This window comes from Colius striatus, chromosome 1 (assembly GCF_028858725.1).
Source record: "Colius striatus isolate bColStr4 chromosome 1, bColStr4.1.hap1, whole genome shotgun sequence".
Lineage (NCBI taxonomy): Eukaryota > Metazoa > Chordata > Aves > Coliiformes > Coliidae > Colius > Colius striatus.
Window position 1 is genome coordinate 41,511,018 of NC_084759.1, and position 19,344 is coordinate 41,530,361.

Consider the following 19,344-nt stretch of genomic DNA (forward strand, 5'->3'; position numbering starts at 1 on the left):
CTCCTGGCACTTGGAAAGTATAACAGTGCCTGTCATTCTTCCTCCTTATGCCTGATAATTAACATGTAAAAATTACTTTGACAGAAAATGTTAATGACTGATTTCTAAATGTATTTGTAAATATGTATCAAATAAGCATGAACTTAGACATATGGAAATTAAAAATCATCTCAGTGACTGTTTTTATGTCATTTCTCTTTTCCTTATTCTAATAATCTCTTATAATGAGATATGTTTTTTTTAGAATTCTTCTATTATTTTAGTTTAGTACCAGGAAACTCTCTTTGTTATCAGACAATTGAAGGATTCATGATACGATTTATATGGATTCATGATGATGATGGATTTTTTTAATGAATTCAGGGAAAAAAGTATTTATTTGTGTTAAATTAATAATAATTGGATGCTAAGTAGTTGCTTGTGGCAGATGTCTGTTCCAAGTACTAAACCCTGGATTCAATTCAGGCCTGATTATTCTTTAAAATTTTTGTCTCTAGTTGGCAAAAATAACAGTATGTGTTCTCAAACACAGCAGATTTTCTGTGGAATCTCTACTGATTTGATTCTCAGCGTAAATGAAACCACAAAGAAAAGTGATTTCTAATCTGAAACTAAGACTCAAAGTTTTATTTTGCCTGTGAGTAAACAGAGCAGGATATTTTAAGATTTCAAACTAGTTCATATATCTTGTCTTTTCTTCTTTCTTCACTCCTCCAAAAACTAATCACAATTTATACACAGTGTTTTTGAGGTAGAAGATTCTTTCAAAAGCTTTATATATAAACAAAAATGTGGAGTAAAGTGTATATTACTGGAATGCATTGATATCTGGGTATCTTTAGTAATTAGACTGTACATACTTTATTAATTTTATACACTGCAGCTTGTACTCATTAAAATGGCATGACTGCCCAAAGGTTCCAATCTGACCGTAACCATGCTTGCTGTATGCATGCTTATGTTTTAGTTGGTAATGTAGATTTCAAAGTAATATATGTGTGTGTGTATATATATATATATATATATATAAACTTGCCTATGAAGTATATAAATATTAATGAAGACTTTTTGGACCTTACCTTCTTTTTTTCCAAGGAGAAGTTAGAGCTTAGAATACTGGGTTTTGTTTACATTGATTTACCTTTTCTTACACATCTTGGCATGGCAATAAATTTTTTTACAGAACTAAATCACTCTTAACTTCTTAAATATGTAGTTTAATTACAACTCATATTCTATCCTACAGAATGTGACTTGAAGAAATGGAAGTTTCCAAATGGACTGTTCTATTAAAATATAACTATATTTTCTGATTTTGTTGGAGAATAAAAGGGAGTTATAGTTTAATACAATTTAAACATAATTTCTATTTAATAACTAACATTGTTTTTTCTTAGTATTATTATAGCATATTTGATATTGAAAGTTAAGATTATTACTAATTAAGACTGAATTCCAGCACCAAGATGAACTTCTGAGGAAAATAAGAAGAAATAAAAGTATTTATTTTCAAAAACACTGTGAAGGAGACAACAGACATTCTTCCTCCTTTCTCTCAGTTTGTCCTGGTATTTACATGTCATAAATACCTAAAGATAGAATAAATAGTTGAAAGAAAGGAAATATTATTATTTTTCAAATTTAATGTGTTCAGGAAATACTCCAATCTGTCTTTCAGAGAATATAATTTTGCCTGAAGCATTGTGTGAAAAACAATTAGACTTCTCTATGGACTTTATTGAGAATAAGATTTTACTCTTCAGTCTTGTGATCACTTGTCTATATTTCAATACCATGTAATATCTTTTTCATCCCTTTAAGTTTTGAAGCCTCTGCCAGTTCACAGTGTTTAGAGATTGGATTCTCTGGACTATTTAATAAACCATGTATTTGCACATGTGAGATGGCTTTTGTCATATAATCATATAAGCCTTTTTATTTTTTCCTTTGGATAAAGTGCATGTGGAAGAGATCACTGACTTGTGATTGCTATTCCCTCATCACTGTGCCTCACTTTATTAATATTGAAATAACATGAAACAGCCTATTCGGGAAACTATCAAGAGTTTATGTAGCCACTCCTTACAGCATCTGAGTGGTTTCCACATGAATAACAGTAGTAAACTTTCTTGGCACTTGTCTGTTCTTCCTTTTCAGGGTAAAGTCTTTGCTTTAGAGTGTTTTTGTTTGATTTTTTTCTTGCTTTTGTTGGTTAGTATATTTTTAAGAAAAAGATTGAAACTATCTCTGTCCTCACAACAACACTTTTTTTTGCTAAATAGTTGTTAAAAAACTGTTGTTAATTAGTGTCCCCTAACTTGTAAATTGCATATTTTACAGCACAAAGTAAGATGAAGAGTCTGGAAAGACATAAAAGCACACACTGATGCAGATTACTACGACTTGTTAGCTACAACTTTTCTGATATTTTTTGTGTTCAGGATCTGACATTTAAATGGACACTACTGACAGAAATTTAGAGGGCGGGATCTTTCTGACATTGTTCTGAAACATGCAACACTGAATTTGTAACGAAAAAGGCTTATGACGAAAACAGAATCGTTGTTTGTCTTTCTGAACCACAGGTGTTTAAGGCTCTGGAGAATTCCCAATCATAACCAAGAGCACGGAAAAGTTCTGGTGCTTTCGTATTGCCACATTAATAAGCTTTTTCTGTCATATTTACTAGAATTTCTGTATTGATTTTTATGTAACTAGGCATGTGACTTATCACAAGTGCACTACTAAAGACTTTTCCTAAATGTGTTTTAAGAGTCCTTGTTTAAAATAGTGTCAAAAGGGTGTTAAAGCCATAGTGTTTGTTGTGCAGGTTGTTAAGAGGAGAAGGTATAGGTATTTCTGATTTTGAAGCCCTTGAACATTAGGAAAGATGAGTCAGATAGGACTGTCATGTCATTTAGTAAATTTATTTATCTTATTTCCAAGTACTTGATTCATCAAAACTGTTGTGTAGTGCCTGGGCTGGTGTTTGCTTGTGCTCACTCCTTCTCTTAACACCCCTGTCTCTCCCTCTTTCTCTTTGTCCTCTTTTACCTCTCTGTGCTATCTCCCTCTCTCTGCGTGCCTCTCACATATACACTTGTTTTTTTTCTTTTGTTTTCTTGGTCAACTTCATCTTATAGGAGAGAGGAAACCTGAGTTACATGAGCTGAAATATTAACATCTGTATGCATTTTAATCTTCTTGCTATTGAGATTTCTATTCATAGGAATTCAAATATTTTTCAATCCTTAGACTCATAGAATCATAGAATCGATTCATCTGGAAGAGACTTTTAAGTTCATTGAGTCCAGCCTTTGTCCCAGCCCTATCAACCACCAGCCCATTGCCCTCAGTGCAACCCACCTCTTAAACACCTCCAGGGACAGTGACTCCACCACCTCCCCGGGCAGCCCTTTCCAGTGCCTGACAACCTTTTCAGTAAGGAAATTCCTCCTCATATCCAGCCTGAACCCCCCCGGCACAACTTAAGGCTGTTTCTCTTTTTCTATTGCTTGTTACTAAGGAGAACAAACCGACTCTAACCTTACTACAGCTTCCTTTCAGGTAGCTGTAGAGAGCGCTAAGGTCTCCCCTGAACCTTCTTTACTCCAGGCTAAATAACCTCAGATCCCTCAGCTCTTCCTCATATGAGATGTGCTCCAAATCCTTTACTAGCTTGGTAGCCCACCTCTGGATCCTCTCCAGCACCTCAATGTCCTTCTTGTAGAGAAGGGCCCAAAACTGGACACAGTATTTGAGGTGCAGCCTCACCAAAGCCGAGTACAGAGGAATGATCACCTTCCTGCTCCTGCTGACAACACTGTTCCTGATACAGGCCAGGATGCCATTGGCCTTCTTGGCCACCTGGGCACACTGCTGGCTCATGTTCAGCCAGCTGTCAAACAACACTCCCAGGTCCCTCTCTGCCTGGCAGATTTCCAGCCGCTCCTCCCCAAGCCTGTAGCACTGCTGGGGGCTGTTGTGGCCCAAGTGCAGGACCCTCCACTTGGCCTTATTGAAACTCATGACATTGGCCTTGGCCCAGCCATCCAGCCTATTTTGATCTCTCTGTAAGGGTTCCTACCCTCAAGCAGATAACATTTTCACCCAGCTTTGTATCACCTGCAAACTTAACTAAGGGTGCTCTCATCCAGATCACTAATAAAGATGTTAAACGGGAGTGGCCCCAGTACTGAGCCCTAGGGGACACCACTCGTGATGGGCTGCCAACTGTATTTAACTCCATTGACCACGACTCTTTGAACTTGACCATCTAACCAGTTTTTCACGGAGGAAAGTGTATGCCTATCCAAGAGAAAGATTTTCAGAAACCAGTCATCTATGGAGGCAGAGATTATTTTGAATACTTTGCATAAATGTAAGAATCTCTTTCTTGCCCTTCCCTGAAGATATATATGGCATTTGTTTTCCTCAGGTTATCAGAAATTTCTCATCACCACAATCTTTCAAAAATTATACTGGACAACCTTACAGAGACATCAGCTCCCTCAGCAACATGGGACACATCCTCTCTGGTTCCATGGACTTGTTTATGTCCAGTAGGCTTAAGCACTCCGTAATTCTGTCTTCCTCTACTTCCTCATGTATGCACAGAAAATGAATTCTTCAGGAAAAAAAAACCCCAAGCAACATAACCCAGTGCTGCTGAATTAAATTTATACTATTACTGTGTATTTTGTGACTATACCAATAAAATGAATATTCAAGGACACTGAACTCTTTTTTTTTCCTTTACTATCATATTGTATTAGTCTTATGTTAATCAGACAAAAAGTGGAAAACTTGACAGTGTAGTAAGAAATGAATGTATGGCAATGTATTAATGCTAATTGTGACTAAAACTGTTCCACAATCTCACTTCTAGAAAAATGTTTGCACATTTGTATCATTATAAATAAAAATGCTTAGAAGTTTTGAGGTTCTTATGCTGTAATTACATTCTTCAACAGAACCTTTATGCCTTTTTTTTCAGTGGAAAATGAAGTTGAAGCTGAAAGGGTTCTCTTCTCATATGGATATGGTGCTAATGTTCCTACAACAGCCAAAAGACGACTAAAACAAAGGTAAAAAAGTGCCTCCTGAGTTTACTTGCACGTATCTTCATTTGCTTTATGTTTTGTCTTAGAATCCAGTTTAAGTAATATAAAGGGTTTTTTAATTACTTAAGTTTGCAAGAGTAGAACAAAGACTAGAACCTGTTAATGTGGTTGATGCATATAAATGAGCATATACATATTTTTCTAGGTCATTTTAAAATCTTTTTCCATTGTCTTTCAGAAAGATAAATACTAATTGTATAAAACTAGACAGTCAGAAAAAGCAAACTGGATATATTGTTTACATTTACATAAGAGGAAAAGAAGTTTTTAATACCCTAAAAATAGTTGTACATAATTGTAACAAACACACATTTATCAGGAAATTAAGAAGGCCAGCATTTCAGAGCATCACTATTTCATCTTTACAAATACAACATCTGATTCCAGTCACATTTCTTCAGTTTGATCAGATAAAGATGATGTGTAACATACCTCTTCATCACAGTAATTTTAAAATAATAAATTTATATTATTCATTGTCTTTAAGAAATAATAGTGCCATTTGAGTGGCTCATGGTGAGCATGAAGGCCACATCTCTCTGTGAAGTATAGGCAATGTGGATTTATTTATAATATTTGTATATTATAAATTTTAATGAAATTTAAATCCAAATGTTCAGGAATTTGTCCAGCTAAGTTTTGACTTTTCTTTACATATAGGAATTCCTCATTCTTCACAATATCAGGGCAGAGTAATGTGATTTCTTTCTTTATTTTAATTATCCAGAAGTCTGTCTCCAGCCTAGCAGAGGAGGCATCACAATTAGGATAATGATCCTCTGAAGATTAGATTAATTCCTTGCACTTTGAGTGTGCTATAATTTGTTTAAATGCAGGAAGGTCAACTGCACAACTTTATGTTATTGGTAGGCTTGGAATATGCTGTTTTCCACCAAAATGAGAAACAAGATGATCCCTGGTAAACACACAAAGAGTATAAAGACAGGGCGAACAGGTATCATAGCTAGACAGTGTACATTTCTAACATTCAGGAACTGGAAGTGCAGTTTTTGTCATGTATAATTGTTTTTTATTGCAAGTATTAGTTCATTTAGTTGGGTTTAGCCTCTTCACCACCAACTTCTCCATCACAAAAATATTTAACATGGAAAATTACTTATCAGAATTAAGGGTAAGTGATGGTCAATTCATGTTTGCAACAGAGATTTATGGGCTATGTATTACTTTATCTATCCCATTGTTTTTTAAGTAAGTGTTGTCAATTACAATTGTCAATCAATTTATAATTGTTATGCACCGAGTTACATACTATAGGCAGAAATCAGAAAGATTTCATGTAGTACCTAGCTTTGGCATATCTTAATTTGTTCTTTCATGTTTTTAAGTCTCTTCAGATTGTTTCCATGTAATATTTCTTTTTACATTGAATAAAATTCAAGAAGGAAAAAAGGGAAGAATGCCCAAAACACTGTAAATCTCTTGTATGTCTTGTTTTAGCAGACTATTGAGAGTTCTATAGCATCATTTCCTAAAACTTCAGTTCCTTCCTCCTCTGTCAATAGTTTGGGAGCATTTCCAAGTTTCAGCTTAGATCCTTCTTTTTCCTCACTTTATCAGATTCAGTTCAGTTTATTTACCTATAAAAGAATACTGCTAAATCACTTTAGAATGGTGAATTTGAGCCAGGGTTTCAGATGTGCTTGAAAGACACTTTCTGAACTTAGAATATATCAGAATGCCTCATGTAGTCCTCTTCTGTTCCAAAAGGCATTGCCAGATAAAGCTGATTTAATCATTTATAATGGTGTTGGAGACTTCATAGACTTCCTTTATAATTTAAAATTAAGAAGATTTAAAAAATCCATGAAGTCTATGTATGGTTTACCTGCTGCAGTTCTGACTCAAAGAAAACTGCCACACTAGTCAAAAGCATATTGACAAGCATATTTGAAAGACGCACTTGTTTTTATCCTTGAATGCTTGCAAATTCAGGCCAAGTTCACAGAATAGTTGTAGCTGAGAAAATTGTGATGGGCTACATTCCCAAAGTTGCCATGTGAAGTTTTCTAATGTATAGCTAATCACAGGATTACAGAATCTTAAGGACTGGAAGTAACCTCGAAAGATCTAATGTTTAAGCCTAACTTAATCTAACTAGTCAAAATTCATTTCTCTGCACCAGATGAGATCTTAATACATATTTCCCATCTCCTAAATAAAAATATAAATAGCTAGTTTGGAGAATTAATTTATATTTATCTCAGTTATCATTTACATAACCTTATGCTCCTTGGAGGAGGAACTGAGAGAAACAACCTCTTAGTGAATGCTATTGAGGATTTCAGGTATTTTAATTCCTCTCATATAATGCAGAAGTAAAAGATTGTCTATATGATTGTCTACATATGTCTATGTTTTATAACATAGATGAAGAATATTAAGACTTTCTGCCAAAAGGGTATTCCCTTTTACTGAGGAGAAGGTGGAAGTTATGACTGCTCAAATTCTCAGTGAAAGTGTATTTACACGCTCTAAGCCTCAGCTTAAGGATAATCTCCCTATACCCATAGATTCAGAATCACGGTAAAGAACTGGATAACACTTTGCTATCTGTTATTTGGAGGTAGTCTTTCATTTTCAGTTTATGGACAGTATGCATTGAGTCTAAGATCTGAACTGGAGTGACTTCTCCCTTCAATACACAGGTTTCTGAAAAATGGCACACATTTCACTGGAAGGATAGATTGTTGTGGAGAGTCATTAGTCTAGTGGTTAAAGCACACTAAAAAGTAGTATTAGCACTGTATATCTCCCTCATTTTTAGAGCTCTGAATTTCCTATGTTGTGAAATGGATTGGTGACTAGAGTACCCAAACTTGTAGGGGTAGAGTGATAAATTCTCTAGGCGCAATTTTCATAATAAGTCACCAAGCTGCTGAATCCTACAAAGACGGAAGGATTTATTACAGCTTACATAAATTAAAAGATCTCATCATAGGTTTTATGTGGAGACTTGACATCTAACCTCCCATTATAACCAATTTAGTTCTAATCAGTACAGTCAGTGGAGTTTGGAGTACATTTCAGTTCACCATCCAAGACTCCATTTTAGTGGAATATAGTCAAGCTCTACAGACTATATTGAATAGAACTAAATTCTTACTAAGAACTTGAAAGACTGGGTTAGATTACTGGAAGTAGCCTCTGCAATTGCATACTGAATCTTCCCATTGCTGCCTGTGCAACTATGCTGTTGAGTTCGTTATAAACTCATTTGATTTGGACATGAACCATGAAAGAGGTTGAGGATCTAATTTGTTGTAACCCAGTAATCCTTTCTCTTCACTTCTCAGTTAATTTGTGGATCTGCATTAAGAGTTAATTTTCTTAAAAGTGGCAATAACAGTTTGTTATTTATCATATTAAATGTCAGACAAAACAATTGTGCCTCTGTTCAGAAAGTGATAAAATACTACATTTTTCAGTGTTCCACTACAAAATGTATATTAAAGTGCATTAAAAAAAAATGGAGAAGCCAATTACACTGATTCATTAAAGCTGCTAAATAGTAAATACCTACAATTAGTTGAAACATTTTGACATGATTACTGCAATTGTGTAGTACTGTACAAATTATATAGGTAATTATTTGTAAGAAAATATTACAACAGCTTAACTGTGGAAATGCTATTTCAGTGCTTTTATTTTTTTCAGTGCTTTTATTTTTTTCATATTTGTGGTGTTTTTCAAACTTTGACCATTCTGCATGTTTTGCTATGTAGTTTATATATATTAGTATTTAAGCATTCGTGAAAAATGAGGGCAATCAAATTCTGAAGCATAAATGTGATAATTTCTTTCAAACATTTTGGAAAAATTTCAACTTCAGCTTGCTTTTTATTGGCACAGTGTTCACTTGGCAAGGAGGTTACTGCAGCTAGAAAAGCAAAATTCATTGCTTGTCAAAGATCTGGAACATCAGAAGGAACAAGTAACACAGATTTCACAAGAGGTAAACTACTGCTACAAAGAAATGAAATCTGTAGAGACTATAAACATTGCAGAACAGCTGTTCATAATATGAGATATTTTCTAAACAATGTTTATTATCTATTTGATGTCAAAAAAACGTTCTTATAATTAAGCAAACGTTTTCAAAGAAGTTTGTGTTGTATTTTGAAATGAAGATCGAAAGAGGGACTTTACAGGCTAAACAAGAAAGTAAGCCAGCCAGACAACATTCTGATTTCTGAACAAAAGACCAGCTAGCCAAACTAGTTTGTTGTGTTTGATAATTAATTGTTCAATGAATACCTCATTACTTCTTACACAGCTCTTCTCTTAAATCACTATCAGAAATACTTCTGTAAATCTTTTTCTACAATGTTTAGTTCTTCAGTCTTTTTAACATAGAAATCTAGGAAATGCTTAACATAAGCTGCTTTAAAAAAAAATATTCTTTTTTGACTTTGATACAAGTTTAATTTCAAGATCTTTTAAAATTCTGTGTAGAATACCTGAAATCACAGATTACATTGACATGGAGAACAAACACCAAACAAAACTTGGCTTGAAGTCTTCCAGAATTAGGACAAAGTAATTTTTAAAAATATTTTTAAGATCTTTTTCTGAGTTTCTTTTAGAAACCAAAGAACTTCTAGATTTGCTGCTAGATATTGCCACCGTATGGAATTTTTAGGCCAATTATTTCAGGAATGTGATTAGCAGTTTGATTTTTTAAAACCACAGTAGTTATAAATTAGAATGAGTACACTCAAGTACTTCACAGTGCAAATACTTGTATTTTCTACAGATTTTTAAATTACATAAATTTTATAGTTTTTGTATGTGTGTATATATGATTATTATTTCAATGAAAGACACGTGAACAGTGAAGTTTTTGTGTTTGGGGTTTTTTTGGTCAGTATTTAGTATGTATTCTTCCTAGGTATGACCTAGTAGTTTATAGTTGACTGAAATATATCTTTCAAATCTTCTTGATTTTAAGACATCAAGAGATTTGTGAATCCAGTGTTATCTTTGGTATTTTTCTCTATCACTATGCTTTCACTATTGTTAATAAAATCTATGCATTATTTCCCACTTAAATCTGTCTGATTTCTGCTTCAACACATTTCTTCTTACCCACAGTGGGTTTATATTTACTTGTAGATCACTGCTGAAAGATTCAGTACCAGTGACCTTAGTTACCTTAGTTGTTCAAATTCTTACAAAATTCCCCTAAAACACCTCGTTTTTCTTCTCCCATGAGATGCCAGGTAGCCCTTTCTTGATCTTTATGTCCTATAATGGTATAGTATAAATCAGAATGTCATGCAGTAAGAAGTTAAATGTCTTGCAGAGAGCTTATGCACCACTACTAAGCCTAATAACATGAAACTCAAAAGGTTAAATAAAATCTTTTAAGACCTGCTTTCTGTTAAACTAATGCATAGCATTTAGATCTGAATGCTTCACCGAATTTCTTTCCTCCTGTGTTGTTTTGTTTTAAATTTTGTATATGATCATAAGCCCCTTAGTTTGATAACAATTACCGATTACAACAACACATTCTGCTTGCCAGAATTGCCATTCTGTTTGCAGTCTTTCATTATGTGCACAGAAAGTTGACATTTGTTATTAATGGACTGGAAAACAGTTCACCATTCTCCTGCAAACTGATCACCTGACTTCTTTTCCAACATAGGACAAAAAAAATGACTGAAAATTTCTGTATTTTTAGCATTACATATGGTTTTACCAGATCTCTGCCAGAATAGTTTGTAATGTTTTTAGGATTTATTTACTCCCTTTTTTTTTTTTACATTCTTAGAGTTTTATGCCTACTAGCATCAACTTCCTGCTTGAAGTTGTAGCTCCTCTTGTAAAATTTTATTTCGTATTTTATACTGATTGATATTTATCTTTATATAGTTATCAAAATTCTGATTGCTGCCTTTACTGCATGCCCTGAGCTGAGATGGGTTTGTACTTCAACTTATCATCTTTGTATTTAAAAAAATATTAAGAGCAAAACAGAAATCTTGTAGACTACGATATGCTCAAGTAGCCCATTATTCTTTTAGTTGACAATTTCTTCAGTCATCTAGATGAAATCTAGAACATAGATTGAAACTTGATGCCAAAGTGATGCCAAACTTCTCTTTTGAATGGTATATCATTGCAGTATTTATGATACAACATTTTTTTAAAGCTCTTTAAAGGAGGAAGGAAAAGAAAAAGATTGCAATAACTACATTGGATAGACTTTCTAAGATTCTCTTTTTCAGGCTGTCCTCATCCAGTTGCTGTTGAGTTTTCTATAAAAGAATCATATTCATCTTCTGGTAAAGTCCAGCATTACCAAGAAGAAAGTATTCACTTCTCCATAATTTCATTAATTTGATAGATGTCTGATATAATGTACCTGCTTGAAATCTGGAACCCTGTAGAAAAGCTCAGCTGCTGAAAAAAACCCTTGTCAGTCTTCTGTTATTCCCATTATAGTTTGTTAGGCTTTATTTAACTGCAGGATCCTATCTATTTGCAGATCATGATACAGCATTAGAAAGAATTTTCCCTTACAGTCCTCCTTCTATTGCTTTGTATATCAGTGCTCTGCAATGTTAATGTATTGAGACTTATTTCATACTACAGAAGATTTGTTGACTGTGTAAGACAAACAGAAAAAGGGAGTTCTAGTGACCTGATCCAAGAAAGATCCTCAGCTTATTTCCTCTGCAACTCACTTCATGTTACTCTCAGTTTAAGTTAAGTGGAAGGCTATATATCAACTTCTGCAAAGTAGTGACCTTCAATTACTACACTTAGTGTCCAGACTAAATTTTGAAATTAATTCACTTTGCAGAGGGTTTGAACAGCAATGCCAGAACTGATGGATAAACAGTCTCTTGTGTCCAGAAGGCTAATATGATCTTTGGGTGACTGAAAAAGCAAATACTGACGCAGTATACAGTAAAAGCCATATTCTAAATAAAGAAATTTACTAAGATGATATATTTAGTTTGCTGCTGAATTAGTTTTTCCAGCCTTCATCATTATGTTTTATTTGTGGGTTTCTTTAATGCCTTGATTGAAACTTTTTTACCAAAAGCAGGTTTGCATCTTACTCTGAAAGACAGAGGATAGATCAAGCTGAATAGTGATGAAATCCTTCCATTTCATAGAGATGTCCATTCAGGGATAAATAATAAATGTTCAATTAGATTTATCACTTGAAAGACAGACATAGAAATACTTAAGTAAATCTTGTACAGTAAGACAGAAATTAAAGTTTCTTACAAAAAATAGTACTTTTGCTGAAGGATAATAATTTATATATGTGTATATATTAGTAAAATTGATCCTTAAATGCATTTAATGCTTAATTGATTACGGTGTAATGATGGCCTCTTAAGTTTATAGAATCAAACAGGCAGCAAAGCACCACCGTGGAGAGAGAAAGCATTAGCCTTTTTTTTGTAACAGCACTATCCTTTTTAGCTGGTGAAGTTAGAAAGTTAACAGATGACTTTACAGCATCAAACCAAGCCTATACCACTCCATTTGTCTTAAAGTACATTTCTTATCAGTTTCTTAGGCTAGCAAGAAAAGGATTCCGAACAAGATCAGTTGGATTACTTTTCTCCTGTAATGGCAGTCCCAAGGTTTTGTACTGCGATTTTTAGACCATCTAAAAATTTAGTACTTCTCTTGAAGTAACTTGTTTATCCTGTAAAGACTCTCTATTGTCTTCCTGAAAGGGATCTCTTTTGAAAGCTTGTACTCTTAGAAAAATAATAGCTTTTAAAATTGCAAATTAATTTATTGAAGATGGTTAATTTCTTCAAGATTACTACCTCTTTTGTTTTTTACTTCTCTACAATAAACTTGGAATTTCACTGTGGAGTAGAATAGCTATTTCCTGAAGGAACTAATGTCTTTAAATAATACTTAAGGATTTGCATTAATTTGAAGAAGCACAATGTTATTGTCTCTCATTTGACTTTTTAAAACATGAGATGGAGTTAACTTTTCTTTTAGTAAAGTAAGGTAAGCAAAGTTTTCTCTGTATTCTGTTTTTTAATAAATGTGAACCACAACATTATAAGTTCATTGCACATTTCATAAAGCGTAGAGGACCCAAGTAACACTGCAATAAAAAATGGAATGGAATCAGAGAAAGAGGGAAACACAGTCTCATGTCTTGAAAATTGTGAATAGGAGAAAAATCTCATTTTAAGAAAGTCCTGAAATATTATTTAAATAGTCTAGTTTTATAGAAACATTTGGAGTTTTTCCCCTTTCTTTTTTGGAACAACACAAAATAGGTCAACTAGCTTCTGAGTCTGATTTGGCAAATGCAGAATGTTTATTGAGAAATTCTGTAAACTAATTGGAAAGCTTAACCATTTTCCATTGAATTCATTCCATTAGGACTGTTAGTATCTAAACTTTAAAAGGTACAGTTGATATTCTTGTCTTATATGTATTTCAGCTGCTGAAACTGTGAAATCTTGATGTGTAGTTTTAATTCTGTACATATTTTAGTGAATGATCTTGTTATATTGTTCAAGGTGCAAGTATCATACAAGATTTTTAAACCTGGTGATCCTAATTTTTTCAGGGAATAGGACTAGAAATAGGCCTACTTATGAGTATGGCAGTTATTTTATACTACTCCTGTAAACATCTTGTTGGATTTCATTGTTCACATACAGTAATTAATTAGCAGAAGTGGGAATTTTCTTCCATTATTACAGTGTTTGTATTTAGATTCAATTTCTTAGCTGGAAATTCCACTGTCATAATATATTGTTTTAAAGAAGTCACTTATGATCACTAAGATGAACACGCATAAGCCTCATCTATGCTAATTTTTTCAATAGAAGCTGTTACGTTAAAATTCTTGAAAATGCAGATAAGGGAAGTGTAAAGAGTGGTAGCATGATTGCAGTGAGAATATTGTATAATTAGAAAGTGAGAGAATAATGCACTAGATAGTAATTTGAGGTTTGGGGGTTTTGTATGTGAAATAACATGCTTGGGGTCTATGTTATTATGTAATTGGTAATAATAATATCCAATAGTAATTCAATAAAACGGAAGTAGTAATTTATAGTAGTAATACTTCTCTTTTTTTGTCAGCTTGACAGAGCAAATTCATTGTTAAGTCAAGTTCAACAACCGTATAAATACCTCATTGAAGCTGTGCAACAGAGAGATTCTCAAATAAATCTACAGAAGGAACATATTACCCAACTTGAAAAAGATGTCAGGTAATTAAAATCACTGTTTATTTCAAACTGAAAGGAAAATCACTTCTGTGTTTAATGATTAGAAAGCAACTGTTTCAGGTTTGGAAAAGCAGCAGTGACAGTCAGGTTTAAAGCAAGTGAAAATGTATGTTTTATGCCTTTAAAATATGTAAGAATTTTAATGCATTGTAGCATTGATTCTCTTGAGATGTTATGGCTCATTACAACTAATCTGTATGCTCAGATATTCTTCCTAAATTTAGCCTGCACATTAAGACACCTAAATTAGGAACTTAGTAAGGTCAACTTTCCTTAGTAGTTCCTGAAGGAAATGGCATCTCCAAAAAGCAATTCAGCTTTTTATTGGAGTGAGTCATTTGCTAGAGATGCCTGTTACTCTCCATTGTCTATAAAGGGAATTTTTGGCATCTTCAAGTGCCTGAGGTTAAGGAGGGAAATGGACCTGCACCACAATTCGAGCATTCATGGCAAACATACCAGCTCTACTGTGGTGAGCTGGGGTGTGCTCACCACTACTCTGTGTTTCTGTAAATGAAAGTGTGGTCTGACAAACAAAAAATGTTTATCCTTAATGGCTTTGCAACAAAAAAGTAGTTTCCAGTATGCCTTGTAAACTAAAAATAACTCTTCCCTTATCACAGGTTTACCTCACTTTGCCATAGTTTCATGGGCCAGTGAAATTCTTGGAAACAGCTAAATATCTTAGCACGTTTCATAAATATCAGTAGTCTCTAATTTTGCTAATCATAACTCCCCATTTAAAACAAATGTCCTAAATTGTTAGCTAATATTCCCTGGAGCACAGGAGAAAACGTAATCTGGTGTAAAATTGATAATAGTGGTCCTTTGCTTTCCCATAACTGAGAAGAATGTTAGAGAAAGGGATTTCTAACCAGAGAACCAATACATTCCAGCAATCTTGTGTCATGAGGATAACCCTTTGGAATCTGCTGGTGACAGTTTGAAATTAAAATATCCTGTAGGTGATTTCAGATTACTTTGTGGAGCAGTCTAGCTCGCAGCTATCCCAGAACTGAGTCAGAATGTGATTTAGGTAAATTAATGATAATCCCTATAAATATATGCCAAGTGATGCATTGCTGGATCAAAAGATTTAGACCTCCATTCCTATCGGCTTAGTTTATTAAACAGCGTTTTGTTGGTTTCTGTGTGGAATATTTTTGAGAGGATGAGTTTGGAGAATTAATGCTCTTTAAGGAGGGCCCTAAATTCTGCACATAATTTTGACGGTGTTAGAAAGGTAATAGTGAAAACAGTAAACATGGTTTATGAAGATGGGTTTCTCTATATCTCAGAGCTAAGGGAATAATATTTGTAAAATCATTTCAAAATGAAATGTTTTTTTTCAGCCATTGCCTATAATTAATAGTTCTTCAGTTCTGCAGTAGCATCTTTGAGGTTTAATTCATGCTACAGTTGTACAAAGCAGTTTCACAAATACCAGCTAACAGAAAAATAATGTTCAAATTCTTGTTTTCAGACAAATACTAGTGATTATTTTTAAGTCTCATATTTAAGTGCCAGATTATCGATAAATTAACATAAGGTTGATATGCCTGCACCCTGACAATCAAGATAGAATACTTAGTTTTATCCTCTCAGCTGCACCGTGCTTGATCGTGCTTTTCCTTCCAGCTTGTTTAGTGTGCAGAACATGATGGAGTGTTCTTTTCATGTTGTGTTTTTATCTCATGTGCTCATCAAGAGTGATGATTCTGCATTATGTATATCATGTAGAGTATCTGCATTATCAGTGACAGTGTTGTCTTATCACCTTTCATTTAACTTGAGTTCAGAGGGATCAGCAAGTGAATTTACCTTAATCCTTAGGTTCTGGGTGCTTCTGTTGCATGACTTCTGTTGCACAGTGATGACAGCCAATAATCATTTAAGAACCTACTCCTAGGATTGTGAGGTTCCAGCAGATTTCCCAGGATGATGAGTTTTTACTTTCTTGCAACCTTATAAATGTTTTGCAGCGACCTGCAGTGCTTTGTATTTCCTTGTCTGTTGAGAAGACTGTTGGTTGCTAATGGATGTGGTTTTGATTCTGTGATGAAATAGACGGCCTTGATGAAATCAGCACAAGGCAACTATGAGGAAGGCTATCTAATGCAGCAATCTCCTTAGTTTGGCCTGTGGGTATTCTTGTGCCATGTTTTTACTGACTTTTTCACAAAATGGCCCAAAGTGACTTGTCTCTTGACAGGCAATAGATGTGTTCAGGGTCCTTCATACTGATTCAGTCTATGAAAGTGTCATTTCTAACAGCAGTTATTTCCACAAGAGAAGTAGGACAGATTCAGAGAGATCATTTTGATACAATAGTCTTGAGAAGTCCTGCAAATCCATTTAAGTTTCCTTTCAATGTGGCCTTCAAAGTTTACTTAAACCAGTGCAGCTTACACGCCTTCATCCATAAGTGTTATTCCTCTAGAGCTAAGGCCATCTTTCAGACTCTCTGTATAAAAATGTCTTCCTCATTGGAGGGATTATTCAAATAGTACGTAAGATGGATTGTGTCAGTAGCTGTCAAACTGCATCATAGAATGGTTTGGTTTGGAAGGGACCTTCTAAGATTATCCACTTCCCCACACCCCTCTGCAATAAGTAAGGACATCTTTCACTAGATTAGGTTGCTCAAAGTCCCATCCAACCTCTTCTTGAAAGGAGGGGAATAGTCAAAATAGGTACCAGACTGAATCAAGGCCTTAAGAAGTATATTCCACCAGAGCTGGAGATAATTTTATGTCTTGCTGAGAAGTGTGCCTATCTGGACATTGTTCACACAACTGTCTGTATTTTTAGCCATACCTTCACTAAAAGCTTTAAGAGGTATTGTAGCTGGGGTAAATACTTAGCTGAGCAGCTTTCGTTGCTCTCAGTTACTTGCCTGAGCAACTTAAAGACTTATCTCTGGGTCATTATAGATGCGAGATGTTACTGCTTAGATTCAGTTGTGAAGGCACAAACGTGTTACCACTCTATACTGACACTTGGCCATGGAGAGAACCAGGGTGGTCTGGGAGCAGACCATTTGTGCTTGTGCACTGAGCCATGCACCTGCAGATACGCTTTAGGTACAAAACCTCTGGTCTTGAGTGACAGGGAATCTGCAGGGTGAATTTATAGATTGCCTGCATATCTCAAAACCTTCTGTGAAGTAACCTCTCATTTATGTTAGTCCATATAGCACTCTCATTAATAAAAGAAAACAGCAATGGTTAATAGGAGCAATAGTATGTACTCCTTCCTACCGTAAAGAAATCTCTCTAGTATACAGTTCTTTAACCAGAAATGAAAATATCACCTTTAGCATTCCTTTGAAAAGAAAGGCTTATAACTGTCTCATGCTGTAGGAAAATAAATCTCTGAATTTCATTCTTATGTGTGTAGTGAAATAATTGAATTTCTTAGTACATAATTTTCTGCTAAAAACATCTAGATTTATAAATAACCAAAGATATTAAACAGGACTTCATTCATAAAGAGAGAGTATTTATTTTAAATGCAGTTACTCAAATTTCTCAGTGCCAATGGCTGGTTTTAGAAGTGCTTCACTTACCCAAAAGCACTCCTCAAAAGCCTAACTGTGTGGCAAACCTAGAAGCGGTACAGGGATTTTGCTCACTAAGGAGCTATGTACTGAAATGTTCCTTACCTAAACATTTTGGGTTCTCTAATTGCCATTAGAGACACACTTTATAAAACTCAGGATACAGTGTCAGCTGAGTTTTTCCCATCACAGAATGGGCAATGAGCTTTTTATGACACTATTACCATTCTGTGAAATATGCATCATCTAGTCCACCACTACTGCAGTTAAGCTGAGAATTGCTCCAAACAAAATTTGTAGCAATATATTTACTTATATTCTACAAATGAATGTTTTCTGACCCGTATTACAACTTTTTAAAAGTTTTTTGGGTTTGTTTCATTTTGGGTTTTTGAGAGGATTTTTACAGTTTGAAAAGGTAATTTATTTTCCGTTTAGACACGACATGGATGACTTTTTAAGCCACCTGAAGCAGTCCAATTAAAATCATTAAGCAGTACTCTCCTAAGTGCCTTTAAAAATTGGGTCCGTGGTTATTTAGCTGCATAACAAGTGTTCAAAAATTTGTCATGTAGTCTGTCTTCTAAAGAACTCTTATTTGCAGATTTTTTATACCTCCCTCTCTAACTACATGACTTAAAAACAAAATCTGACAGACTTTAAAAATTAGCTGTCTGCTCTCGGCTATTCATCTGTAATTTGCAGAGAGGGGATAGCTGCATTGTATGTCTATATTATATATTCAGTTTCATGTACAAACCCTGCACATCTACCATTTCTGTGTTCGATTTTTTGATGCAATATTTGTGTGTGAACATAAAATACAAAAAAAAAAATACAAAATATACAAATTGTAAAAATACAAAAAAGTTAAGGTTGGACTTCAGTTTTCAAATTGATCATGCTGTAATGCAAAATTAACAGAAAGGTATGTACTTTATTTCTTGTAGTATTTGGGGTACACAGTTCCTTAAAAAGAAACCTGCTTTCCTTTTCTAAAACTGAATAAACCAAGTAATATATAAAACTATGTTTATTTACTGTGTCTAGCATAAGCAAAGAATATCTAATAGTAGAAGCTTCTAAACAGGATAGTAGCTACTATATTAGACCAGATATTTAAAAGAGGGCTTAACTGTCCAAATTAAAACGGCTTTAAAAGTCTGAGACTAGGAAATGTTTGTCTCCATCCTCCAGATAAATGAAGTCACCTAAAAATGTCTTGTTTATGATATCCAAGCTGCCTTGGCTTTATATCCTGAGTAAAGCGAAACAAAACAAGGCAGCAGTTGCTATGAGCAATGTGTATGTATATGACAAGTGTATTCCATGATTAGTTCTGCATTCCTATTACCTGGATTCATACCTGGCTAGGTTTTGAAAGCATGAAGGAATTAAACTTCAT

The 19,344-nt window shown here is 34.3% G+C and overlaps 1 protein-coding gene across 6 annotated transcripts in view; it reads left to right on the top strand.

Annotated features, from left to right (window-relative positions):
• PIBF1 (progesterone immunomodulatory binding factor 1) overlaps positions 1–19,344 on the top strand; it is a 118,191-nt gene that overhangs the window by 72,754 nt on the left and 26,093 nt on the right. For all 6 annotated transcript variants that reach the window (XM_062020507.1, XM_062020506.1, XM_062020505.1 and 3 more), the window contains exons 13-15: positions 4,997–5,087; positions 8,994–9,096; positions 14,232–14,362. In XM_062020507.1, coding sequence (XP_061876491.1) covers positions 4,997–5,087; positions 8,994–9,096; positions 14,232–14,362 — 325 coding nt within the window. The remainder of the gene's footprint in view (positions 1–4,996; positions 5,088–8,993; positions 9,097–14,231; positions 14,363–19,344) is intronic.